At 43.4% G+C, this 27,654-nt stretch overlaps 1 protein-coding gene across 2 annotated transcripts in view; it reads left to right on the top strand.

Annotated features, from left to right (window-relative positions):
• Positions 1-27,654, top strand: part of arhgap18 (Rho GTPase activating protein 18) — an 81,272-nt gene that overhangs the window by 27,906 nt on the left and 25,712 nt on the right. For both annotated transcript variants that reach the window (XM_060913578.1, XM_060913579.1), the window contains exons 3-9: positions 2,204-2,418; positions 2,653-2,716; positions 14,629-14,777; positions 19,520-19,685; positions 21,519-21,610; positions 22,028-22,105; positions 26,275-26,434. In XM_060913578.1, coding sequence (XP_060769561.1) covers positions 2,204-2,418; positions 2,653-2,716; positions 14,629-14,777; positions 19,520-19,685; positions 21,519-21,610; positions 22,028-22,105; positions 26,275-26,434 — 924 coding nt within the window. The remainder of the gene's footprint in view (positions 1-2,203; positions 2,419-2,652; positions 2,717-14,628; positions 14,778-19,519; positions 19,686-21,518; positions 21,611-22,027; positions 22,106-26,274; positions 26,435-27,654) is intronic.

The raw sequence follows: 27,654 nt of genomic DNA, 5'->3' as shown, positions 1-27,654 counted from the left end.
AAATATTTTTTTCAACAGATATGTTGCTAATATTTCGGTGCCTGTCGCATTTCCGGAAAATGTGACTGTACTTAGCGAGATAATTATTAGATCATTTTAATTTTAACAATTTAAAAATAAAAAGGCTCTCAGGTGGGTGTCGGCTCTCAGCGTTCAGGAAAAAAAGAGCCAATTTGTTTACAAATGGCACATCTTTAAGCAGAGCGAGTGTCAGGGTGCAGGGGAGAGCAGGTGCATCGCAAACTGGTAACCAAATCCAAATTGGTAAACAGAAGGCGTAGTCAAGGTCAAGTGTGGGTCGGTCGATCAGCAAACAGTATGTCAAAGGGCAGGCGAGGGATCAGAGTCAAACAAATGTAAACAAAGTCAAGTGGCACTAGAAGTCAAGCAGGAAGTCAGAAGGCTCGGTATATTCAGGTACAGGACACAGAACAATACTTCGCAGAGAACATTTGTGAATAGTGGGCTTATACAGAGCGGTGATTAGAGGGATGATGGAAAACAGGTGTACAACCCCGATTCCAAAAAAGTTGGGACAAAGTACAAATTGTAAATAAAAACGGAATGCAATAATTTACAAATCTCAAAAACTGATATTGTTTTCACAATAGAACATAGACAACATATCAAATGTCGAAAGTGAGACATTTTGAAATTTCATGCCAAATATTGGCTCATTTGAAATTTCATGACAGCAACACATCTCAAAAAAGTTGGGACAGGGGCAATAAGAGGCTGGAAAAGTTAAAGGTACAAAAAAGGAACAGCTGGAGGACCAAATTGCAACTGATTAGGTCAATTGGCAATAGGTCATTAACATGACTGGGTATAAAAAGAGCATCTTGGAGTGGCAGCGGCTCTCAGAAGTAAAGATGGGAAGAGGATCACCAATCCCCCTAATTCTGCACCGACAAATAGTGGAGCAATATCAGAAAGGAGTTCGACAGTGTAAAATTGCAAAGAGTTTGAACATATCATCATCTACAGTGCATAATATCATCAAAAGATTCAGAGAATCTGGAAGAATCTCTGTGCGTAAGGGTCAAGGCCGGAAAACCATACTGGGTGCCCGTGATCTTCGGGCCCTTAGACGGCACTGCATCACATACAGGCATGCTTCTGTATTGGAAATCACAAAATGGGCTCAGGAATATTTCCAGAGAACATTATCTGTGAACACAATTCACCGAGCCATCCGCCGTTGCCAGCTAAAACTCTATAGTTCAAAGAAGAAGCCGTATCTAAACACGATCCAGAAGCGCAGACGTCTTCTCTGGGCCAAGGCTCATTTAAAATGGACTGTGGCAAAGTGGAAAACTGTTCTGTGGTCAGACGAATCAAAATTTGAAGTTCTTTATGGAAATCAGGGACGCCGTGTCATTCGGACTAAAGAGGAGAAGGACGACCCGAGTTGTTATCAGCGCTCAGTTCAGAAGCCTGCATCTCTGATGGTATGGGGTTGCATTAGTGCGTGTGGCATGGGCAGCTTACACATCTGGAAAGACACCATCAATGCTGAAAGGTATATCCAGGTTCTAGAGCAACATATGCTCCCATCCAGACGACGTCTCTTTCAGGGAAGACCTTGCATTTTCCAACATGACAATGCCAAACCACATACTGCATCAATTACAGCATCATGGCTGCGTAGAAGAAGGGTCCGGGTACTGAACTGGCCAGCCTGCAGTCCAGATCTTTCACCCATAGAAAACATTTGGCGCATCATAAAACGGAAGATACGACAAAAAAGACCAACTAGAATCCTACATTAGACAAGAATGGGTTAACATTCCTATCCCTAAACTTGAGCAACTTGTCTCCTCAGTCCCGAGACGTTTACAGAAATAAAATATGGAATTTTGAAACTTCCACATCATTGCATTCCGTTTTTATTTCCAATTTGTTCTTTGTCCCAACTTTTTTGGAATCAAGGTTGTAAACTGGCAGTTACCTCAGGCCTGAAAATGATAATTAAAACAATTAGCTTGACTAAAAGCTGCTTCAAGTTTTGCTAATATGAAGTAAAGAAAAGCTGTACAAGCTGAACGAGGTGTTTCGCAGCAGGAACATTCATAAATTATGGCCCAGACACGCGATAAACATTTCCAAATTCCAGAAGTCGCACCTAATTAATGTTTAATACCGTTTGAGAAACAGCTGCTTTTCTACACATGCTAGTTCACCTTGTTTCTTGTTGTGTCAGAGGGCGAGCGGGAAGAGGCGTGGCTGACGGAGGCAGGTCTTGCGACGCTGTTTGACGAGTCGGTATCGGACGACGACGACGGCAAGGTCCTACTGTCCACCCTCACGCGAACGCAAGCGGCCGCCGTACACAAGCGCCTGGAGACTCTGCGTAAACGCAACAAACCCCACAGCGTCCCCGACGTCAGGGACATCTTCAAACCCCTGGACACTAAGGTACGGGTCATCATCCTGAGATGTTTCTGGATAATTTCATAATCACAAGCTGCAACAGATATAAGACATTAGGTGGAAAAAAAAGACATAATTATCTAAAAGAGTAAAAGTCACGCTTTTGTTCTATTAGTAGCCTTTCTAGTACCTGTGAGTCCCCTTACACACACTGCTGTTTGAGAAACATTCAGTTAAATATGTGGAAATCCTTTGCCGTTTTTTTATCCCCCCCCCCAGGATGATGAGTCCACATCCAGAGGAGGAAGTGAAAACACAAAAAAGGAAGAAGAAACCTTGTCTGGTATGTTCATGAGTCTCAGCAGTTAACCTTTTTACATCACACACACGCACTAACGCACCAGAAAAACAAGCTCAGTTGTCACAATATAAATATACAGTACATGTGGACAATTGAGGTATTTCACCCACGTGACCAAGTCACGTGACGCAGCCATGTTGGACGGCACGCTTAAGTCCTTCAGTGCAAGGCGGTATGAGATGGTGGAGACCTTTGCACATTTTAACAAGAAAGTAAGCTGCGATTCGTGTTAAATTGGATCTGTCTTTTATCACAAACACTGTACCCAGCCTTGGTATGGAGCCCCGTTTATTTATTTCCGTGTCCCGTTTCTTTCTAGCCTCTGTTATTGCGTTTTATGTCTGATGTCTGCTACATGCAACCCTAGACAAATTAACCCTGCCTTGTTTCACTGCTCAGATGGGTTAACAAACACTGACCCATTTACTTTTTGCTACGGTATATATTTTATCAAAATTGCGTTAACTGATAAACTAACCTGAAATGAAATGATCACTGCAAAGTCTGGAGTACTCTGTTGGCTCCCAGTCCTGTCTCTTCACAGCTGCAATCCATTTGGCCCTCTTGTCTGGGTCAGTAGGAAACCGGTAGTGATGTGTCGGTCGCGAACGATCCGGTTCAAAGAGCCGGCTCTTTGAAGTGAACGACGGGAGCCGGCTCTTCGGTGGGAGCCGAGTTGGGGAGCCGAATTAGTTTTTTGTCCTTAGGTGCCTCAGAGAGAGAGAGAGAGTTTCACAAAAAAAGTTGCTGTCCGATTGCGTCTTTGTGTTGTCTATTACCATTCAAAGGAAAAAAAGTAGCATGGTGTACGCCTACTTTTTTTGGTTGGGGGGCAGGGCTCGAAATTACCGTAAAATACCAAATAATAGCCCGGGCTATTATTTGTCTCAATCACGTAAGAGACCCGGTGCGTATTAGAGACTAGGCGGCTATTTGGAACAGGCGATTAATTCCTTCTTCACAAACACCTTCCCCAAAATCTACCTCAAAACGGGGAAAAAAATCATTCTCAGATAGGCCTACTTTTAACCAGTATAACTTCCAGTTTCTTTAGAGTTAGATTACAGATAGCACGGTGCCGACTTCGGGGAATTTTGAAGACGCAGAATGCATCTTCGCATGGCACAGTCGGGGTGGATAAAGGATAAATCACACACCTTTTCCTGTTAATGACTAGTTAAGCGCATGCTTTACAAAATAATCAAGAAACCACACCATTGTCTGTGCGCAGCACTGTGATTTAATTACTCTGCAAAGTTATGGTCACTTGCTATCACCCTCACCCATGCAGCCTCCACCCTTTGCGCTTCGCGATGTCTGTCAATCTGAAATTGCATGGAGGGTGCGACGTTGAAGCAACATAATTAGGGTGCGAAGTGTCAAACCAAAGGGTTTTTTCTTATGCTGAAAAATAAGTGACCTGCAGTGGCTACATACTGTCATCTTGCATCACGTTTCTCTCCAAGACGTCTCCCTATTTGGCCGATATGAGCCTATTCCCCGAGTGAGTTGGTACGGTGGCTCGACCCCGTAGAAAACTTAAAGTTCGGATGAAAGTTAGTTGAATAGGTTACTGACTTGTAGGCCTACATGTTGCCTGCCTGACGCGTGCTTCTGCCCAACTTGCACGACAGATTACTTGTTGAAAAGGCCCCTTGGATTAGATTGGCCGCGAGCAGACTGAAATGCATGTTAGAACGCTCTCACCTTTTTTGTAAAGCGTCTTCCAGATCCGAATGGGTAAGGGCAAGTGAAATGGTATAAGGTCTTTAATAAAACTCAGTGTGTGCTTTGACGCATGCATTCGGCAATTTAGGTCGTTTAACAGAAGCAGCAGTCCAACCTTGGAAACCCGCAGTCCTCAATGTCACCACACACGCTGGCTTTCGTTGGGTATACCCAAAGGGGTGGCTAAGACATCTGTCAAAAGTTACGGAGTTGCATTCCTCAAGAAATATTACGGTAGACCAATATTATAACATTGAAATGGCATGTTTATTATCACGTAACAAAATGTTGTAAACAGTATTATAGAAATAATTTCATTCATTCATTCATTCATTCATTCATTCATTCATATTGTTTCGGTAGAAAACTATGCAATGCAAAATCGTTTAAACACCAGAAAAGTGCTGGGCCTCAAGATTCTAGATAGAACGTTCGGACGCTTTTTTTTTTTTTTTAGACCCCGGTGAGTATTCGGAACCGGCCTTTATTTGTCACAACACACGCGTACACCCGGCCGTTAAAGGGAACTCGGCGGTTAATTGGAACTCGGCTATTATTTGGTATTTTACGGTAACTTTTTTTCTTTGTGTCCCCCAGTGGTCCCGAATTCTGTGTTGTATTGTCCCGAATGGAAGCAATAGTGTCCCCATTTTTTTCCTCTCTGAAATAACCAGTGGTTAATATTATCATATGAAGTTACTATTATATTTGTAACTATGCGATTTTGAAACCTTTATATCATTTTTACAATAAGTCACAAGACACAAGCGACACATGTCCTATACATCATCTACTTCAAAATTACAGTTATTGCATTTTCAGTTTATTAAACTTTGGCGATCTCACTGTATGAATAGATACCCGTTTATTTAAAGGGGCCAACTAGCTCATTCAGAAAATGTTTCAACTCCCTACATCTGCAGTACACTTTAGTTGAAAATAAGACCCCTTTTATGTTCATTTCATCTACTTATACCTTGAATATCTGTTGGCACTTATAAGGCCAACTCATAATTTTCACCATTACCGTTATCCATTTTTATGAACTTTCCGTTATCCATTTTTATGAACTTTCGCTGCCGGGTGCAAATGTTAGCAACATCAGCATAGTGGCAGGTCCGAGCCTAGTTGTGCTGCTGACTGACTAAACTTTCTGAACTAGAAAGACACCAAGAAAACTCACTTATTCTGTTGAACGCTATCTTCCGTCAATATCATCCGCATCATTCCTGTTGTATTTTATAACGTGTCTAACAGTGTTCATTCAGTTCATTCAGTTGCTCGCGTTGCCTGCAGACCAGGCGATGACACTTTGGATCCTGAAGGTCCCGGAGACGTTATGTCTGGGCTTTCAGTTTCTTCCCCGCGGTCGGTCCGCTTCAACCACTTCAGCATTTTTGTTCTGGCAAGAGTCGGCGCAGCGTGTGCGCTAGCAATTCCATATAATGCGGACACCGGCCGAAGATTCTAGAACAGAATGCGCTGCTCTGTAGCCTACGGATGCAGGTGCATCGAAAGTGTAGCTACTATGTATTTTTCGCTGTTAACGTTTTAAAATTAAAATTGACAAATTAGGTGAATGTCTACGTATGTGTTACGGCTTTGTAAATAATATTAATGTAGAACTTCTTTTCTAGATCTATTTTTTTTCCATTGTCCCAGGATTGTCCCAGATATGATAATTTTGTGTCCCGATGACATTTTTTATGGTCCCCGGGACGTCGGGACACCGTTAGTTTCGAGCGCTGTTGGGGGGGTTGATGTCATTCACAGCTGCGAAAATACGAAAATTGGTGTAATGCTTAAAGCTGTGGAGCGCAGGGGAGAGGAGTCTGTGAGGCACCTGAGGAGGGGAAAATCAGCTGTGTATTTTATATTGGTAATATAACACAGTTTTGCATTATGTTTGTGAGAAAATAATTTATTAATTGGTAAGTAAGTTTTATTTCTATAGCTAGAACATTGTTACACTTTACAAAGCTTTACAATGGCTACAAAAACTAAAAAATAAAATGGAAAACATCCTATTGATAAAATATAAATAATAATGTAATTAATTAACTAGTTAATTGCAGCAATTAAATCAAAAATAAAATCTCCAGAGCCGTTTGGGAGCCGAAAGAGCCGGCTCCTTATAGTAAGAAGAGCCAAAAGAGCCGAAATTCCCATCACTAGAAACCGGTAAAAGGAGCGTCCTGCACGCTGTCCCTGTCTGTTGTGGCAGCCCACAGCACAACAAGCAAACACCATGGTTATTTATAGAGTGCTTACTGACAAATTAATCTATTCTAGGTGTCTGTAACACGTTTTTTTTTCAAGCTGGTTCTCCCTCTCTGTCTGCAGCGTTAGTATGTAGCTTGACGTTCAAAATGGCGGACACCGGGGCGTCACGTGAAATACCTCAATAAACAGACGTCAGACGTGTGCTAATAATCAACACTCAAGGACCGTATTTAAAATTATACGTATAATTAACACCATGTACACAAAATCAGACCAAAAGAAAATCAAAAGTCTGGGAATTTTGTCATACTGCGTTACACAGGGATGAGAGTTTTCCGCTTTTCGGTGGATTTCCGCTTTTTCTGAGCGAAAATCGATATTATGCCAAATCCGTTGAGATGTTTTTTTCATTGAGGGGGGTTGGGGTATGTTCCTTCGTGATACTCAAGCGTACGACGATGTTACATGTTTACATTTTCGCCATCTTTAGTCTCACTAAGGGTAGGCTGACACTTGCACGATTCCGTGGCACGCATTGGCACGACTCGAGTCGTGCCAGTGCGCAAACTAGTCATAAACTGGCGTGAAGTGTGTGTAAACCCGTCGTGACTGCATGCCATGTCGGGACAAGAATTTTGAAATGTTCAAAATTTCGCGACCGGGTCGTGAACTATGCGCAAACTGTTCGTGATCTCGTCGGGACGATGCGGGAGGATGCGTGCCAGTGTGTGGAAGTGCGCGCCATGCCACGACTGTCACGAACTGCCACGAATAGTTCACGAACAGCTCACGTCGAGTTCACGAATTGGTGCGCGTCGCAGCGTGGCCGTGTCTTCCCACTGACACGGTCACGCATTGATGGCACGAGCAGTTCACGACTAGTTTACACACTTCACGAACAGTTTGTGCATGGCACGAGCATTTCACGAGCAGTTCACGACTACTGCGCGACAGTGGCGCTCACGTCGGTGCAGGGGGCTTCCCGGACACTTCTCGCCATTCGCAATTTTTTTTCTTGCTTTTTTCTTTAATGTCTTTTATTTTCTATTCCTTCATGACTTTTTTTTTTGGGGGGGGAGTTTCGTTTCTTTTATTTAAAAAATGGAACAACTGTGGATGCAGCTCATGAAGCTACTACCATTCTTTCTTGCCAAGGGACAGCACCAGCAGGGGACATGTAGTAATGTGACAGGTAGTCTCGCTGATCCTTTGCATCCTTCTGGGTATGATGGCCGGTTAGAGGCAGCAGCCCCTGCAGGTGTCGGTCAGTCCTCCATCCACCAGGGATCAGATCATGTGTGTCCGGATCTTCGCGGTCCACTTCTGAAATTGCGTGTGGGTATCTGATGAGGATGAGGTTGTGCATGACACAGGCGTGCCCAAGTCGGCACGACACCGTCCGAATTGCGCAAACTCGTCGTGCCAATGAGGGAAGTGCGTAAACTATGTGCAAACTATGCGTGAACTCGTCGTGCCAGTTCGTGAATGTGGACGGGCACGCATTCGTGAACTCGTCATGAACTATGCGTGAACTAGTCGTGAACAGTGCGGGAGCCTCCCAGTTCGTGCCCCAAAATGGCACGACTTGCCACGACAAAATCGTGGCCAAAAGTCGTGCAAGTGTCAGCCTAGGGTAAGTCTCGCGGTAGAATACGTGTTATCTACAATGTAATTGGCCAAAACATCGCTGGCGAGAGCATGATAGCCAATCATAACAGTTCTTACAAAAGTACCCGCATCTGTTCTATTTTATCGAAACTTGCACGTGTTCATCGCCGCTGCGCTTCAAAAATACGTTTCTCTTTCGTATCGGCTTTTTTACTCAAAACGCCGAATACAATTGACAAGCGAGACGAAGCGAAGGTACGTGAAATCGATGCTGCTATAAAAAACAGAGAGACAAGCTGACAAGCTTTTGTCTTTGGCCAAAAAGCTGAAAAAACTATAAATAATGAACTATAAATAATTGTATAAAGTGTACATAGACATTATCCCATAAACTTAGCATTCGTTTGATTTAATACATTGAACATGTATATGATGGTCAGTAAATCTGAATTAATGCTGACAGTTTTGAAAACTTAAATATTTCTAAAGACTTTTTGAAATCATATGCAACTAATGAGGACACAGGGTGACTGACCTTTTCTCCCTAAGAAATTTTATTTAATATATGAACATTTTGATAATTAATAAAACTTATGTTTAATGTGAATTTTGTTGATCATGAATTATAACCATACCCTTGAATGTAGAATGTGATTTTATTTTGAATTCAAACAATACTCCTATTGATTTGAAACATATTTTCATGTAAATATATAAAAAAGACAACAGATTTTTTATCTATTACAGCTCAGATTGCAGGAAAAGTGGTTTGTAAGGCCTTATTTTTCAAAATTTTCCTGGGGGGGTATCCCTCCCAGACCCCCGGCTTCGGGCGCCATCTTGTTTTCTGCTTTTTTGGTGACCGCCCACTCTCATCCCTGGTTACACTACCATTCAAAAGTTTGGGGTCACTTTGAAATGTCCTTATTTTTGAAAGAAAAGCACTGTTCTTTTCAACGAAGATCACTTTAAACTAATCAGAAATCCACTCTATCCATTGCTAATGTGGTAAATGACTATTCTAGCTGCAAATGTCTGGTTTTTGGTGCAATATCTACATACGGTAGGTGTATAGAGGCCCATTTCCAGCAACTATCACTCCAGTGTTCTAATGGTACAATGTGTTTGCTCATTGCCTCAGAAGGCTAATGGATGATTAGAAAACCCTTGTACAATCATGTTAGCGCAGCTGAAAACAGTTGAGCTCTTTAGAGAAGCTATAAAACTGACCTTCCTTTGAGCAGATTGAGTTTCTGGAGCATCACATTTGTGGGGTCGATTAAATGCTCAAAATGGCCAGAAAAATGTCTTGACTATATTTTCTATTCATTTTACAACTTATGGTGGGAAATAAAAGTGTGACTTTTCATGGAAAACACAAAATTGTCTGGGTGACCCCAAACTTTTGAACGGTAGTGTATAGAATCAGTTATATTAATTAGCTAAGTAGTGAACAATGCACATAGACAACCTTTATTGTCATTCAGTCTGCAACAAGTGTACACCGAACGAAATTTCGTTGCAATATGGCTCAGCACAGAAATAAATATGAAGTGTATTAAATTAAATTAAATTATGCAGCAGCAGAAATATTATAAAGTGCAATAGTATAAAGTGACCTGTGGAATTTGGAATGTTCAAGTTATAAATAGAAGTTTTGGGTTTGGAGTTCAGCAGTCTGGTGACCTGGGGGAAAAAGCTGTTACAGAACCTGGTGGTCCTGCACCGAATGCTGCGGAACCTCTTTCCAGAGGCCAGAGGGGAGAACAGTCCATAGCGAGGGTGTGAGGGGTCACTAATGATGTTTCTGGCTCGAGACATGCAGCGCCTTGGTGCAATGTCCTGAATGGAGGGAAGAGAAGTCCCTATGATTTTCTCTGCTGTCCTCACCGCTCTCCTCACATGCCCCTTTTCCACCAAAGCAGTTCCAGGGCTGGTTCGGGGCCAGTGCTTAGTTTGGAACCGGGTTTTCTGTTTCCACTGACAAAGAACTGGCTCTGGGGCCAGAAAAACCGGTTCCAGGCTAGCACCAACTCTCTGCTGGGCCAGAGGAAAGAACCGCTTACGCCAGCAGGGGGGCGGAGTTGTTAAGACCAACAACAATAACAAGACCGCGAAAGATCGCCATTTTTAAGCGACGAGAAGCAGCAGCTGTACAAACGCGAAGTCATCCATTATTATTATTGTTGTTGCTGCTGCTGTTTCTTCCGTGTTGTTTTTGCTTCGATATTCGCGCCAAGGTTTATGCAAACGTAGCGACGTAACTGACGTATACAGCGACGTAATGACATGGCTTCTCTTAGCACCGCGAGCTATGGAAAAGCAAACTGGTTCTCCGCTGGCTCGCAAGTTGAACGAGTTGTGAACCAGCACCAGCACTGGCCCCGAACCAGCCCTGGAAAAGGGGTAACAGTCTTCCAGTCAGAGGCACTGCAGCCTCCACAGCACACAGAGATGCAGCTGGTTAGAACGCTCTCTATGGTGCTTCTATAGAATGTAGTGAGGATGGGCAGGGCAGGTGGGCTCTTCTCATCCTACGCAGGAAGTGCAGACGTTGCTGTGCCTTCTTGACCAGTGACGCGGTGTTCACAGACCAGGTGAAGTTGTCTGTGATGTGCACCCCCAGGAACTTGGTGCTATTGACCACCTCCACGGTCGCGTTGTTGAGGAGAAGTGGAGCGTAGCTGGGTTGTTTTTTCCTGAAGTCAACAATGATCTCTTTAGTTTTGTCCACGTTCAGGATCAGGTTGTTTTCCCTGCACCAGCCCACCAACTGCTCCACCTCCTTTCTATAGGCCAGGTCGTTATCATCCCTGATGAGGCCCACCACTGTTGTGTCATCCGCAAACTTCACAATGTGGTTGCTGGTAGCCCTGGGGACACAGTCGTGTGTCATCAGAGTGAACAGCAGAGGGCTCAGGACACAGCCCTGAGGAGAGCCTGTGCTGAGGGTGATGACACTGGAGGTGTTCTGTCTGACCCGCACTGACTGTGGTCTTTCAGTAAGGAAGTCCAGCAGCCAGTTGCATAGGAGAGTGCTGAAGCCCAGGGGACCCAGTTTGTTCACCAGATGCTGTGGAATGATAGTATTGAACGCTGAACTGAAGTCCAGGAACAGCACCCGCACATGAGTGTTCTTCTCCACCAGGTGTGCAAGGCTCAGGTGAAGAGCAGAGGAGATGGCATCTTCAGTGGAGCGGTTTGGCCGGTAGGCAAATTGGAAGGGGCCGAATGTGGGAGGGAGCTTGGAGGTGATGTACTCCTTTACCAGCCTTTCAAAGCACTTCATCATAATGGGAGTGAGTGCGACAGGCTGGTAGTCATTGAGTGATGTGATATGAGGTTTTTTTGGCACTGGGATGATGGTGGCAGTCTTGAAACATGATGGGACTTTGGCTTGATCCAGTGAGGTGTTGAAGATGTCCGTTAGAACATGAGCCAGCTGGCCTGCACATTCCCTGAGCACCCAACCAGGAATATTATCGGGGCCCGGGGTCCTCTGTGTGTTGACTCTCCTCAGAGTCCTCTGCACCTCCGCTGTACCAAGACAAAGTGCCTTTTCATCTTGATGGAGAACAGCTTTCATTGCAGGAGTGTTATTTAGTGCCTCAAACCTCCCAAAGAAGTGACTGAGTTTATTTAGGAAGTCCGCATCATCATCACGCTCGGGAGGGGCTATCCTGTAGTTTGTGATAGCCCATATGCCTTTCCACATATCCTTGGTGTTGGTGGTGTCGTGGAAAAAGTCCTGGATTTTTTGACTATGAGCACGCTTTGCTGATCTGATGGCATGGTTCTAATGAGCTCTCTCTGTTCTCAGTGCCTTCTCGTCACCAGACTTGAAGGCTAAGTTCTGTGCCTTTAGCATTTTGCGTACTTCATAGGCTGACACAGACATGGCATACTCATCTATGTTGGTTTGATCATGATAAGTGGCAGCTTCCTTGAACATGTCCCAGTCCGTGCACTCAAAGCAGTCCTGTAGTGCCTCCATAGCCCCCTCAGACCACACCCTCATCTGCCTCACTGTAGGTTTCCCTCTGATCAGCGGGGACTTATATGCAGGGATTAGCATAGCGGATAAATGGTCAGAAGAGCCAAGGTGGGGGCGGGGGACTAGCCTGGCTAACGCAACTTCAAAGCTCTCCGAGCTATTGGTCTGGCCAAGATATTAAGCCCAACCGTTTCCCAGAGCCCGTGGTTGACCCACCTCCCTGAAATGCCTCAGTTTGCTACTGGTCGAAGCCAGAAAAGGCTGTGACGAAGCTTAAACCAAATCACATCACTCTTTCCTCTGACGTATGCGACGCGACGGGGCTAACTGGTAGATTAAACTCTTACCGAAGCTGGTCGGGAGCAAGGCGAAAACGTCCTTCCTTTCAATAAATACCTCCAGGGCTGCTCTTTGCTCCGTTTTCAATGAGAACTTCCCGTTGAATGCTTTCAATACAGCATCTATGCGTAATAGATGCGGAAGCGTGAATGAAGCGCTTCCGGCATAGATTCTGTAAACAATCTATGGCTTCCGGTCGCAGTTCTACTACGTCAGTGCCTTGAACACGCCTCTACCCAGGGCCATTGGAGATGCTCAAAGTTGATTGGTTCCCGATTTTTCGGGAGCTTGGAAGAGCTGTAGATAGCTTGCCTGGCCAGACTAAGCTCGCAACAGGCCCTCGTGTTGCGTCACGCTTAGGATGGGCGGGCCCAGGCTAGCGGAGGACTGCTTTGAATGCATCCTTCATGTTCGTGTAGCCCATGTCTAATGTGTTCACTCCCCTGGTTGCACAATCCACATGCTGGTGAAAATGAGGGAGGACTGTCTTCATGTTGGCCTGGTTAAAATCCCCAGCCACAATGAAAAAGCCCTCTGTGTGAGCGGATTGCAACTCACTGATGGTCTGGTAGAGAACACTCATAGCCTCCGTTGTGTTAGTGCTGGGGCAGACGTACACAGCAGTGATGAAAACTAAAGTAAACTCCCTGGGCAGATAGAATGGTCTACAATTTACAGTTAGAAGGTCAATGTCCCGTGAGCAATGGCTCGAGACTAACTTAGCATTTTTACACCAACTGTTATTGATATAAATACACAAGCCACCCCTTCGGGATTTACCACTTAGTGTGCAGCTCCTGTCGGCACGAAACATAGCTAGCCCTTCGATGCTAACAACATTGTCCGGGATTGAAGAGTTAAGCCATGTCTCTGTCAGAATTATAGTGTAGCAGTTCCTCAACTCTCTAGTACTCTGTAGCTCTCTAGTTTACAAGGAAATTTCTGTTCGAAACATTAGCATGATAATTAGCTAATCAGCTTAATAGCTATCAAAATAACGTAACAACGATCGATAAAACTGCACATAGCAAATGTTACATCTTTGAAATATTAGTGTTCTAATTCGCTAACTAGCTAGCAAAATCCAGGAACAAAGTTCCATTAAAATGCTTTGAACTAATTCTGTGCTAATTCGCGAAACAGCTGACTAGCTAGCGAAATATAGTTTAAAAGAAAAACACATTAATGCATGCAGCAAGTATTATACTCTATTCTGGGGATATTAGGAGGCCCATTAGTGAATTAGCTTCCGAGCTAGTAACAAAGATAGCGATTATAGTTAATACAACGCAGGAATAAAAGATGAAGCGAAGAAGCAGCTCGCGAAATAAAGCAACAAAGGTTCTCAAAATATACGTCGCAAATGTTATACAGTGTCTCTGAAATTATCGTGCTAATTCTCTAACTAGCTTGCTAGCGAGTGAAATAAAGTAACATTTCTGTTCATTCTCATGTTTCCAGCCGACAGGTGAGAAACAGCAACATGATTTGACGAATGAAGGATATTTTTATCCTCTCCATCTTTCCCTTATTCAACCGCTCTCCTTCTTTTCTCTTTGATTAGCACTATGTTGCTAACACAGGACGCGAATTAGCTTAAAATGTCAGGAGCTACGTTTTCACACCAACAACCGTGCTTTCTTTCCTACCTTCCTTCTCTCTTTTCTCTTTTCCATACTTCCATTCTTAATTTCTTTTTATCTTTTCTCTCCTGCCCTCTCGTTCCTTCTTGTTCTTTCTTTCTGACCTTTTTTCTCACACACTTGCATCTTCTTTCCTCTCACGCCTTTGTTTCTTTTTCTCCTTTACTCGTGCTAATTTGCGAATGCATTTTAAAATTAGAGCTTGCTTCTTTTAAAACACCGAACTCAATGCTAATTAACCTAGCTAACCTAGCTATAGCTATGCTAGCACTGTTATGATCAAATGGAGCTTTGGTAAACAGGACTGGGATTGTGATTCAGATCTTCTGTTTGTCTGATCTTGTGGTGCGTCCTTACAGGATTGGGCGTGGCCATAGGAAACGGCGAGGGCGTGGCTGACACAGAGACGGACATCAACCAAGAGGTGTCGTTCTCTGAGCAGGCTCTGACCTACAAGGAGGGGTCAAAGGTCATGCCACCTGTTGACGAGGCTGACGACAGGTTACCTGTGAGTGAGGCGTGTCAAACATTAACACCTGCACTGATTTATCTTTGGTGTGTGTGTAACCTTTGCCAGAGCAGAGGTTACCGAGTGTGCGGTCACACAGCGAAGCGCTCTCATTGGTCGTAACATGATAAAGGAATGCGTGTGTGTTTTGCTGCGGAGATCTTTGCCCTTGCAGAATGAGGTTATTAAATAAACACTTTATGAGTGTGTTGGTTAAACACAGCAGCAGTGATATTAGCGTGTGTGTGTGAGAGAGAGAGAGACGCTGCTTTAGACGATAATAAACGTGGAATTCAGTGTCTGAGAAAGTTTATAAGAGTCTCACATGACAATTAGCATCACAAACATTTCAGAATGGAGAAACCTGAGAAAGTCACTGCATCAGCAGTTATAATACACTGTTAATGTCGATTACAATGATTCCTGCTGACACCTGCTGGTCAACCTGCGCAACTGCAGCAAATAAAGCAATAAACCTCTGCACTTTGAACAGTCTCTCTCTCTCTCACACTCTCTCACACACACTCTTCCTCCTCCTCTCTTTTTTATACTGTGTTAAATTATTGTATTTTAAAGGAGAACTGAAGGCAAATTTTTTATCATCAAAATTCTATTCATCTCATTTTATTAAATATCGGAATGCATTTTTGATCGCTATTTTGTCGCTGCTATAGCAAGTTATGAGTGTTTGAAATATGCTCTGCAATATATCAGTCCATATGTCAAAGCAATGGCCGTTGAGACCTGTGCGAGACATCGTAGGACGGAAGTAAAACATACAGCGGAAATCAAAGCGACCGACATCTGCCAACGTTGTCAAAAGACGCGCGCGCACTCTTTCGAACGCTGACGTACGGTAATCAAGCCGGAAGTTTTGTTTGTTTTGATAGCAATCAGGAAAGTTTGAAGAAAGTCGGCAGTAATCGTCATTTAAACTCGTTTTTGTGCAATACTTCGTTTGGAAAGCAGTTTTCAAAATGGCGGCACTGACACCTGGCTGACACTTCTTCACGTTTCAAAGTCTCGTGAAGATCGCGCAGATAAGCGAGACACCTGCCGTGGTGTGACACCAAACGAACTAAATTCAACACGGCTAAAAACTGAATAGGCCGATAAGTGTAATATTTCATTGTGATTAGTTGCCAATACGAGTCACGATATAAGGTTACTAAAACCGAAAACGTCATTGAATAATAAATAATAATAATAATAATAATAATAATAATAATGCATTTTATTTATAAGCGCCTTTCAAGGTACCCAAGGACACTGAACAGTAAAAAACAAACAATAAAAAGCAAAACAATAAAATAACAATAATAAAATAATAAGAAATCAATAATAATAATAATAATAATAATAATAACGTTATTAAAAATCAAAGAGAAAAGGCCAAGCTAAAGAGATGTGTTTTTAGCTGTATTTTGAAAGAGGACAGTGTTGAGCATTGGCGAAACGCTAGTGGCTGAGAGTAAGGGACTGCTAATAGGTGGACATCTGTGGAGCGAAGATTTAAAGGTAGCTGATATGGAGTTAGGAGATTTGATAAATAGGGAGGGGCCAGGTTATGTAGGGATTTGTAAACAAGCAAGATAATTTTGTACTGAATGCGGTATTTAACTGGGAGCCAGTGCAGGTTATATAGAATAGGAGTGATCTGATCCCAGGGCCTGGTGTGAGTGAGTACCCGAGCAGCTGAGTTTTGGACATATTGCAGCCTATTTAGTCGCTTGGCTGGGATGCCATCGAGCAGGGCATTGCAGTAGTCCAGTCTTGAGGTGACAAAAGCATGTATACGCGTTTCAGCTGCAGATGAAGTCAAGGAGGGACGGAGTTTGGAAAGACTTTTCAGGTGAAAAAAAGCTATTTTAGTGATACTTTTAATGTGTGAGTCAAAAGAGAGAGTAGAGTCCAGAATAACACCCAAATTTCTTACTTCAACAGTAGTGGAAGTGAAATAACCAGGAATAGATAGCTGTGAGTGCTCCAGTTTTTTCAAGATAGAAGGGGTGGAAATGAGGATGGCTTCTGTTTTGTCTTGAAAGTTCTGAAACCAGGAGCGATTTCTCAGAGACAACAAGGGAAGCCGAGCTTCCCCTAAAATTCTCTCCCCAAACTGCGGTGTCTACGACGTTGAATTCTCATTAAAACAATTACTTGCATAACATAATATATGCCTAAGATTGTATTTATGTTCATAACTATCCTGTAACTTATTTGAGTGATGTCTAACGAACTTGCAGTTCGCTACGAGAATCACCTTTGCTGCCAGGCTGTAACCTTTCTTATTTCAATGGGCTCTATGGACTGGCAGCAGTGTTGCCAGATTGGGCGGTTTTAAGTGCATTTTGGCGGGTTTTGAATATATTTTGGGATGGAAAACGTCAGCAGTATCTGGCAACACTGACTGGCAGCCGGGTATCCGTTGCAGTCTACGAGACGGCTCTGAACAGCCAATTTCGGCTAGTTGTTATTGGTTAAAATCAACAAAATCGTCACTTCCAGGGAAGCCGGGCTTCTCTGGGACTAAACGAGACAGTGGGAGGGACAAGAAGCCGGGCTGATGAAGGATTATTGGAGGTGGTGTTTGAAAGACATGAGGAGGGCAGTCGCTGTACTTCGGCGAGGAACACGGAAGTATGATCAGTCAGTCCCTAGCGGATGTCGAGAAAGTGTAGTTGTGTGCCAAAGTGCTGTCCGAATTTCTTTTCATATAAACGTTTCTTCTCATTGATGTCTCTGTACATTACTCTGTAAATAAATGTAAATATTACTCGTTGTGCTCCGTTAACTTTCATCCATTCTATCAGTTTGATCATTCGTGAATTCACTCGTTTATTTCATTTGTAGTTCAATCTGGTTGTAGGCTAGCTTGAGCCTTATTGGGATCTGCAGTGCTAGCTGCTAACAGAAATTGGTGAAGTCTCTGGAAAGCACAACCAGCTGGTATGACAGGGTCACAGACCATTTTCTGGAAAAGGAGCGGAGGGCAGAATTTGTGTATCAATAGTGTGCATCATATAATGTTCATGAATGTGAAGTGTGTATATTGTTCAGTAATGTTAAGAGAATGGTGGGCTCTGTGTTATAGGTTATACCTGGGTATAATATTCAAGGTTCTGTGTGTTGCATAGCCTACCTGGTTCTGTGTTGCAGAAGATGTTCAAGGATGTGTTGCACAGCTGGGTGTTGTGTTAAAGACTCTGTGTTGCATATCAGGGTATGATGTTCAAGGCTCTTCGTTGAATAGCCAGTGATTTTTGGATGTTTGATATTTTTGATTAAGGATATGAGGCACTAGCCTGGCAAGCCAGACTATAACATGAAATGTACAAGCAAAAATACTTTCTGCCACTAGGTAGGGTTGTCTAGTTCACTATGCTAATGGGGCACACTTTTCTATGCTTTGATATCCGGCCTACAGGTTTTACGATGAATGCGTAAAATGGGCTTCCCCTGTTTTAAAAACCAGCAGCCGCCACTGTTCTGCACCATCCAGTTGTTAACTGCATTTAGGCAGTTGACGAGATTAGACGGAGGGAGTGGGTGAGAGGGTTTGGTTTGAATATAAATTTGGGTGTCATCTGCATAACAGTGAAAGTTAAGCCCATAATGCTGTATTATGTGGCCAAGAGGGAGGATGTATATTACAAATAATAAGGGTCCCAAGACAGAGCCCTGAGGGACACCATGAAGGAGGGGTGATTTCGGGGATCTAAAGTCTCCAATTGACACAAACTGTTCTCTCATGGTAAGATAAGATTTAAACCAGGCGAAAGAAAAAACAGTGATGCCAAGCAGAGTTTCTAAGCGGCTCAATAGAAGATTGTGACATGCAGTGTCAAAAGCTGCTGTAAGGTCGAGGAGAACAAGTATACTGACATGGCCAGTGTCAGCAGCCAACAGCAAATCATTGACAACCTTGACCGGGGCAGTCTCGGTGCTGGCTATGGCCCTAAACCCAGACTGAAACTTCTCCCAAAGATTATATTGAGTTAAATGCTCTTGGAGCTGATTGGCAACAATACGCTGTAGGACTTTTACAATGAAGGAAAGATTGGAAATGGGGCGATAATTTTTAAAATCATCAATAGCTGCTCCAGGTTTTTTCAAGACAGGAGTGATAACACGTTAATTAAGAAATAAAGAAAGTTTAAAGTTCTCCTTTAACTCATGAGGAGTTTTATAAAATTAGCCTATGTCCTACATCATTCATTTTACACTGTATTAAATAATCCTTAATCTTTTTTCTCTCTTCATCAATCCATTTCCCTCTCATTCTTTCTCTCCCGCCTTCTCTCCTTTTTACCCTGTTGTTTCTCGCTCTCTCGAGCCACCCCGTGTTCATGTCTGCCTTTACTTTATCGCCTTCTCCTTCACTCTTGTTCCTTATTGGCCTTTTATCTCTCTTTTTCCCTTGCCTTCCATCTCTTTCTCACACAATCTCTTTCTTATTCTCTCACTCTTTCTCTCCTACCCCTTTTCTTACTTTTCTCTCTCAATCCATCTTTTCCTTCCTCTTTTGCTGTCCCTTGTTTCTTTTTTGCATTATTTCCTTTACTTTTCTTCTTCTGCCGTCCTGTTTCTCTCTCTCCATTTCACTTCGCCCCTCCTCTTCCTCTTTGTCACCTTTTCTCCATCTTTCTTGTGTTCTCTCTGTTCTTACCCATCTCTTTTTTCATCCTCTCTCTCATGCATTATCTTCTCTTTTTTTCTCTTCACAAATCTCTCTCTCTCTGTAGGATTTCAGGGTAGTGAGAGATAAGACAGGAATGACTAAAGTGGGCGATCTCTCCCCAGCCGACATGAAGAAAGTTCGCCGGCTCGTCCTGATCGAGGTGAGCGCGCTGTTCGACACAGTCAGCATCGACCTCAAGACCCACAAAGCTCTCAAGATAAAGGTCAAAGGTCAGTCCCGGGCAGAAAACTTTTATTCAATCCCTTGCCTAGTTTTTTGCCACATTGCCTTGAAAGGAAAATAAAAATTTTCAATGATTAAATCTGTGCTGTTTAGTGAAGCAAAGTGATTTTGTGCACTAATAAATACAACCCCGATTCCAAAAAAGTTGGGACAAAGTACACATTGTAAATAAAAACGGAATGCAATAATTTACAAATCTCAAAAACTGATATTGTATTCACAATAGAACATAGACAACATATCAAATGTCGAAAGTGAGACATTTTGAAATTTCATGCCAAATATTGGCTCATTTGAAATTTCATGACAGCAACACATCTCAAAAAAGTTGGGACAGGGGCAATAAGAGGCTGGAAAAGTTAAAGGTACAAAAAAGGAACAGCTGGAGGACCAAATTGCAACTCATTAGGTCAATTGGCAATAGGTCATTAACATGACTGGGTATAAAAAGAGCATCTTGGAGTGGCAGCGGCTCTCAGAAGTAAAGATGGGAAGAGGATCACCAATCCCCCTAATTCTGCGCCGACAAATAGTGGAGCAATATCAGAAAGGAGTTCGACAGTGTAAAATTGCAAAGAGTTTGAACATATCATCATCTACAGTGCATAAGATCATCAAAAGATTCAGAGAATCTGGAAGAATCTCTGTGCGTAAGGGTCAAGGCCGGAAAACCATACTGGGTGCCCGTGATCTTCGGGCCCTTAGACGGCACTGCATCACATACAGGCATGCTTCTGTATTGGAAATCACAAAATGGGCTCAGGAATATTTCCAGAGAACATTATCTGTGAACACAATTCACCGTGCCATCCGCCGTTGCCAGCTAAAACTCTATAGTTCAAAGAAGAAGCCGTATCTAAACACGATCCAGAAGCGCAGACGTCTTCTCTGGGCCAAGGCTCATTTAAAATGGACTGTGGCAAAGTGGAAAACTGTTCTGTGGTCAGACGAATCAAAATGTGAAGTTCTTTATGGAAATCAGGGACGCCGTGTCATTCGGACTAAAGAGGAGAAGGACGGCCCGAGTTGTTATCAGCGCTCAGTTCAGAAGCCTGCATCTCTGATGGTATGGGGTTGCGTTAGTGTGTGTGGCATGGGCAGCTTACACATCTGGAAAGACACCATCAATGCTGAAAGGTATATCCAGGTTCTAGAGCAACATATGCTCCCATCCAGACGACGTCTCTTTCAGGGAAGACCTTGCATTTTCCAACATGACAATGCCAAACCACATACTGCATCAATTACAGCATCATGGCTGCGTAGAAGAAGGGTCCGGGTACTGAACTGGCCAGCCTGCAGTCCAGATCTTTCACCCATAGAAAACATTTGGCGCATCATAAAACGGAAGATACGACAAAAAAGACCAACTAGAATCCTACATTAGACAAGAATGGGTTAACATTCCTCTCCCTAAACTTGAGCAACTTGTCTCCTCAGTCCCCAGACGTTTACAGACTGTTGTAAAGAGAAAAGGGGATGTCTCACAGTGGGAAACATGGCCTTGTCCCAACTTTTTTGAGATGTGTTGTTGTCATGAAATTTAAAATCACCTAATTTTTCTCTTTAAATGATGCATTTTCTCAGTTTAAACATTTGATATGTCATCTATGTTCTATTCTGAATAAAATATGGAATTTTGAAACTTCCACATCATTGCATTCCATTTTTATTTACAATTTGTACTTTGTCCCAACTTTTTTGGAATCGGGGTTGTATGAAATAATAGAGGAGTTGATAGTTGTAGATATTATCAGACTTATTGGTCTGAATAAACATTTTCACGTTCCAGTGCAATCTTTATGGTGGTGTTTTTGCAGAGTCGGGATTGTTTGGGGTTCCTTTGACAACGCTGCTAGAACAGGACCAAAAGATGATACCTGGTACCCGGGTGCCAATCATACTGCAGCGGGTACGTCCATAAAAATCGAGTACTAATCCCAAAAGCATTCACATGGTGACCTTCATGCACAGTTTAAGCATGTGCAAATGTTACATTTCTATACCAGGCCAATTATCTCACAAAGTGTTTTCAAATGTTACGAGTGCATCCTGAGCTCATCTAGAGAATTACTTGATGTAATCAAATAAGTCTTTTACAATTGTGCATAATAAGAGACCTTAAAGACAGTTGGCCAACTGAGCGTGAACAGAATGCAGAGCTAGTGAAGCATTTTCAGATTCGCCAAGATAACATCAAAAATGTATGCAGAACATTATAATATATTATATTTTATAACTCGTTATTGTCGTAACGCAAACAGGTGCTTATTTATTTCTGCCTTCTTCTTAAGTAGGGAAATAAAATAATGAAAAATGTTTGTTATAGCTAATTTCCCACATAGAAGTGGAGGGGCTGGACACTGAGGGGATTCTACGGGTCCCTGGAGCAGCCACCAGGGTGAAGGTGAGAAGAAAAGAAAGAATGATATCTAATACATTCTTATTCCAATAGACAGACAGATAGATAGATAGATAGATAGATAGATAGATAGATAGATAGATAGATAGATAGATAGATAGATATTATAAAGAGTGTAAGTGAATATGGATTATTCTTGAGTGTGAACAGTGAAAGGTGTACGTGATTATGGACAATTTTCAATGTTGATTAGAATAGAGTATGAATGAATATGGTTTATTTTTAGTGTGAACAGTAAAGGGTGTTGGGGATTATGGATTATTTTGAATGTTGAATAGAATATGGTGTAAGTGAATGTGGATTATTTTCAGCATGAACAAGAAAGGGTGTAAGTGAATGTGGATTATTTTCCGTCTGAACTGTAAAGGGTGTAAGTGAATGCGGATTATTTTCTGTGTGAACTATAAAGGGTGTCAGTGAATGCGGATTATATTCAGTGTCAACAGTAAATGGTATGAATAAATGTGTATCATTCAGAGTGTGAACTGTAAAGGCCGTAAGTGAATGTGAATTATTGTCGGTGTGAACAATAAAGTGTGTAAGCGAATGTGGATTATTTTTAGCAGACCAGTAAAAATGTAAGTGAACATGGATTCTTGTGAGGACATAAGAATTGTTTTAATTCTTATGTTCAATGTAAATAGTAAAGAATCTAAAGTGAATGTTAATTATTTTTAAATGATATTAAGCCTCACTCACAACCTGCCGTACGTGCTGCTACGGGCGGTCTATGGTAAAAAATTTGGCAAAACCGTGCTTGAGACTTGCGCGACACTTGCGTGTATTCAGCACTGTAGAAGGTCGCAGACTGTCCGTGGAGACTTTTGGTCCTGCACATGCAAATTCTACAGGTCTTGCGACAAATCAAGAACGCATACACTACGTACGGGACCCGTACTCCTTTTGTATGCCTGAACCAAGTCAGCATAGCGGCTAGTGACGTGCCTCAGAAGTACTACACAAGTATTCCATACTTGGTATTTGTGTGGCGTGCAAGACAGAAGTGCATCTCACTTTCTACCCCTATGTGTGGTCACCTGCACGCAGCGCATGCGACCTGCACACGACACGAGGGGCAAGACTCTGGGCATATATATTGGGGAGGAACCAAGGAACCGATCATGTTGTGTGTAGCATTGTAGAAGGGAAGAAGACCACCTCATTTGCTGTTTTTATTTGAATATATGTTAATCTCATTATCTGTAGCCGCTTTATCCTGTTCTACAGGGTCGCAGGCAAGCTGGAGCCTATCCCAGCTGACTACGGGCGAAAGGCGGGGTTCACCCTGGACAAGTCGCCAGGTCATCACAGGGCTGACACATAGACACAGACAACCATTCACACTCACATTCACACCTACGCTCAATTTAGAGTCACCAGTTAACCTAACCTGCATGTCTTTGGACTGTGGGGGAAACCGGAGGAAACCCACGTGGACACGGGTAGAACATGCAAACTCCGCACAGAAAGGCCCTCACCGGCCACGGGGCTCGAACCCGGACCTTCTTGCTGTGAGGCGACAGCGCTAACCACTACACCACCATGCAAATAATAAAACATGAGTGTAAGGGAATAACGCATTTTATTACATTGTAAAAAAAATCCCAACTAAATAGCCCAACAGTTTGAGCACTGAAATACACTCAGAATCTGAGCTGCTGCTGCTCCTGCTGAGTGGTGGGACGGGGTGTCGGGATGTCCTCGTCCTCGTCACTGAGCATGGCACAATGGCCTGACAGCGATGATGGGATTGCAGTGTCCTCACTTCTGGGCGTCGTTAGCTGAAATGTACATGAAAATCAGTGTATATAATATTAATTACATAAGCCTATTGATACTGAAATGAATGTTTAAAGCATGTGTATTTACCTGTGGAAACCCCTCTGGCGGGCTGCTGTGCCTTCTGCCGGCTTGAAGGCAAACTTCTCCCTGTCCGTGCAGGGCTCGTCAGTGCTGCTACCATCATCATCATCAAATTCTTCCTCCTCCTCTGCTGTTTCAGGCTGGGTTACTTCACTTTTGCTCGCTTCTTCTTGGGTTCCATTTTCTAAACTTTAAACTGAATTATTTTTTTCCCATAAAATATCCAATGGGGCGGCACGGTGGTGTAGTGGTTAGCGCTGTCGCCTCACAGCAAGAAGGTCCGGGTTCGAGCCCCGTGGCCGGCGAGGGCCTTTCTGTGCGGAGTTTGCATGTTCTCCCCGTGTCCGCGTGGGTTTCCTCCGGGTGCTCCGGTTTCCCCCACAGTCCAAAGACATGCAGGTTAGGTTAACTGGTGACTCTAAATTGACCGTAGGTGTGAATGTGAGTGTGAATGGTTGTCTGTGTCTATGTGTCAGCCCTGTGATGACCTGGCGACTTGTCCAGGGTGTACCCCGCCTTTCGCCCGTAGTCAGCTGGGATAGGCTCCAGCTTGCCTGCAACCCTGTAGAACAGGATAAAGCGGCTAGAGATAATGAGAGGAGATGAGATGAAATCAGAGAGAAAAGGCCAAGCTAAAAAGATGTGGTTTTAGCTGTTTTTTGAAAGTGGACAGTGTTGAGCATTGGCGCAACGCTAGTGGCAGAGCATTCCACCGCTTAGAGCCATTAACACTGAAAGCCCTGTCACCCATAGAGCAGAGCCGAGATATACACTTTCCATGGGCTAACGGCGCAATTTTTCCCACGCCTTGAGGAAATCAGGTGTGCAACCTATACTTGACACCCATACTCCTCTCCCAAACTTTTCCCCTGGTTCACCACGACCCTGCGGCACGGCTGCGAGCTACCAAACCCTGGGACCAGACTTACGGCGGGTTCGGAGTGAGGCTTTAGTGAATATGGATGAGTGCAAAACTGAACAGTGAATATGTATAAACACAAGTGACCAAGAATGTGATATCCCTTTATGATTTATGCACGTTTTAGAGTAAAACATCAGCAGCATCACCATGTGTTGAATCGGATGTATTTCATTATTATTTGGGTTTCTACTCTTTTCCTGGTTGATGCGCAGTATGGTGGTCATTTTCAAAAGCGAAGATCCACATCCTGAGTGTGTAATGAAGTGTGAAGTGTTTTGGGATCTATTTCTATTTTATTTTATTTTCCCTTTTGTTTTTCTTTTTTGTGTTTGTGTAGTTTGATGTTTGTTTTTTGTTCGAGTGTTTTATCCGCCGGTTGTGGTGTAGCTCCGGACCCAGTTTTGGGCGTCGGTTCCCTCCAGGCCTTGGTTCGCCGTGGGTGATGCCTGTGCTCCTCACTTACCCCTTTTCCACCAAATCAGTTCCAGGGCTGGTTCGGGGCCGGTGCTGGTGCTGGTTCACAACTCGTTCAACTTGCAAGCCAGCTGAGAACCAGTTTGTTTTTCCATAGCTCGCGGTGCTAAGGGAAGCCACGTCATTACGTCGCTGTATACGTCAGTTACGTTGCTACGTTTGCATAAACCTTGGCGCGAATATCGAAGCAAAAACAACACGGAAGAAGCAGCAGCAGCAACAACAATAATAATAATAATAATGGATGACTTCGCGTTTGTACAGCTGCTGTTTCTCGTCGCTTAAAAATGGCGACCTTTCGTGGTCTTGTTGTTGGTCTTAACAACTCCGTCCCCCCGCTGACGTAAGCGGTTCTTTCCTCTGGCCCAGCAAAGAGCTGGTGCTAGCCTGGAACCGTTTTTTCTGGCCCCAGAGCCAGTTCTTTGTCAATGGAAACAGAAAACCCGGTTCCAAACTAAGCACTGGCCCCGAACCAGCCCTGGAACTGCTTTGGTGGAAAAGGGGCAACTGTGGACTGCAGTGAGCTCGTTGCTCTTTTTAACATCAGGGATGTCCTGCGCTCTGTGCGGCGATGCTGTTGTGCTTGGCGCCATGTTCCGAGCGATGTCGCGGCGGCTGTGCAGATGGTTTGGGATATACCAGCGCTCTGTGTGGCGGTGCTTCTGTGCTCGCTTTGTGGATCCATGGTGCAGTGTTTCGAGCGGTGGCTGTGCAGGCGGTGTGGGACTTGTTTTCATGCGCCTTTTGGTGGGACTATGGCTGCTACACCATTGGAATGACATCCTGACCTTTTTTTCCTTTCCTTATTATTATTATTATGCATGTGAACAATGTTGACCTGTGAAATGTAGATGACGTAAGGAGAGACCTGGGCGTGGTTGGGTTTTTTTTACAGGCTGTGTGTCAGGAGCTGGAACTGAAGTTCTATGACGGCTTGTTTACCTGGGAGTCTCTTAAGCAGCACGACGCAGCGAGCGTGCTCAAACTCTTCATCAGAGAGCTTCCTCATCCTCTCCTGACCGTCGAGTACTTCAGCGCTTTCTTCTCCGTGCTTAGTGAGTTCACGTTCACAAACACACACGTGAGGGCGTGGATGCACAGTCGTACAAAGAGTGATTTAGAACCGCGACAAGTCCTTGTAAAACGAAACGAAAAACTGAAATCGGTCAGAAAACCCTTAAAGTTGATGGAAACTGAATCCTGAACGAGACGCTGAAATGAACGTTTGTTTGAGGTTAAAATGCTGTCCGGTGAGAACAGCCAACGGTGCAATATGATGATAACGTTGTAACCTGGGAGAAAATTACACATTGTTATTGTGATAAGAAAACTTGAACATCTGTACATGCCTACTCTTAAAGCAATAGTTCGGGATTTTTGACATGAATCTGTACAGTGGTGCTTGAAAGTTTGTGAACCCTTTAGAATTTTCTATATTTCTGCTTAAATATGACCTAAAACATCATCAGATTTTCACACAAGTCCTAAAAGTAGATAAAGAGAACCCAGTTAAACAAATGAGACAAAAATATTATACTTGGTCATTTATTTATTGAGGAAAATGAGCCAATATTACATATCTGTGAGTGGCAAAAGTATGTGAACCTTTGCTTTCAGTATCTGGTGTGACCCCCTTGTGCAGCAATAACTGCAACTAAACGTTTGCGGTAACTGTTGATCAGTCCTGCACACCGGCTTGGAGGAATTTTAGCCCATTCCTCCGTACAGAACAGCTTCAACTCTGGGATGTTGGTGGGTTTCCTCACATGAACTGCTCGCTTCAGGTCCTTCCACAACGTTTTGATTGGATTAAGGTCAGGACTTTGACTTGGCCATTCCAAAACATTCACTTTATTCTTCTTTAACCATTCTTTGGTAGAACAACTTGTGTGCTTAGGGTCGTTGTCTTGCTGCATGACCCACCTTCTCTTGAGATTCAGTTCATGGACAGATGTCCTAACATTTTCCTTTAGAATTCGCTGGTATAATTCAGAATTCATTGTTCCATCAATGATGGCAAGCCGTCCTGGCCCAGATGCAGCAAAACAGGCCCAAACCATGATACTACCACCACCATGTTTCACAGATGGGATAAGGTTCTTATGCTGGAATGCAGTGTTTTCCTTTCTCCAAACATAACGCTTCTCATTTAAACCAAAAAGTTCTATTTTGGTCTCATCCGTCCACAAACATTTTTCCAATAGTCTTCTGGCTTGTCAACATGATCTTTAGCAAACTGCAGATTAGCAGCAATGTTCTTTTTGGAGAGCAGTGG

This window comes from Neoarius graeffei, chromosome 2 (genome assembly GCF_027579695.1).
Source record: "Neoarius graeffei isolate fNeoGra1 chromosome 2, fNeoGra1.pri, whole genome shotgun sequence".
In the NCBI taxonomy this organism is placed as follows: Eukaryota; Metazoa; Chordata; class Actinopteri; order Siluriformes; family Ariidae; genus Neoarius; species Neoarius graeffei.
The sequence above is the reverse complement of the archived record's forward strand: the minus strand, read 5'-3'. Positions and strand labels throughout refer to the sequence as shown.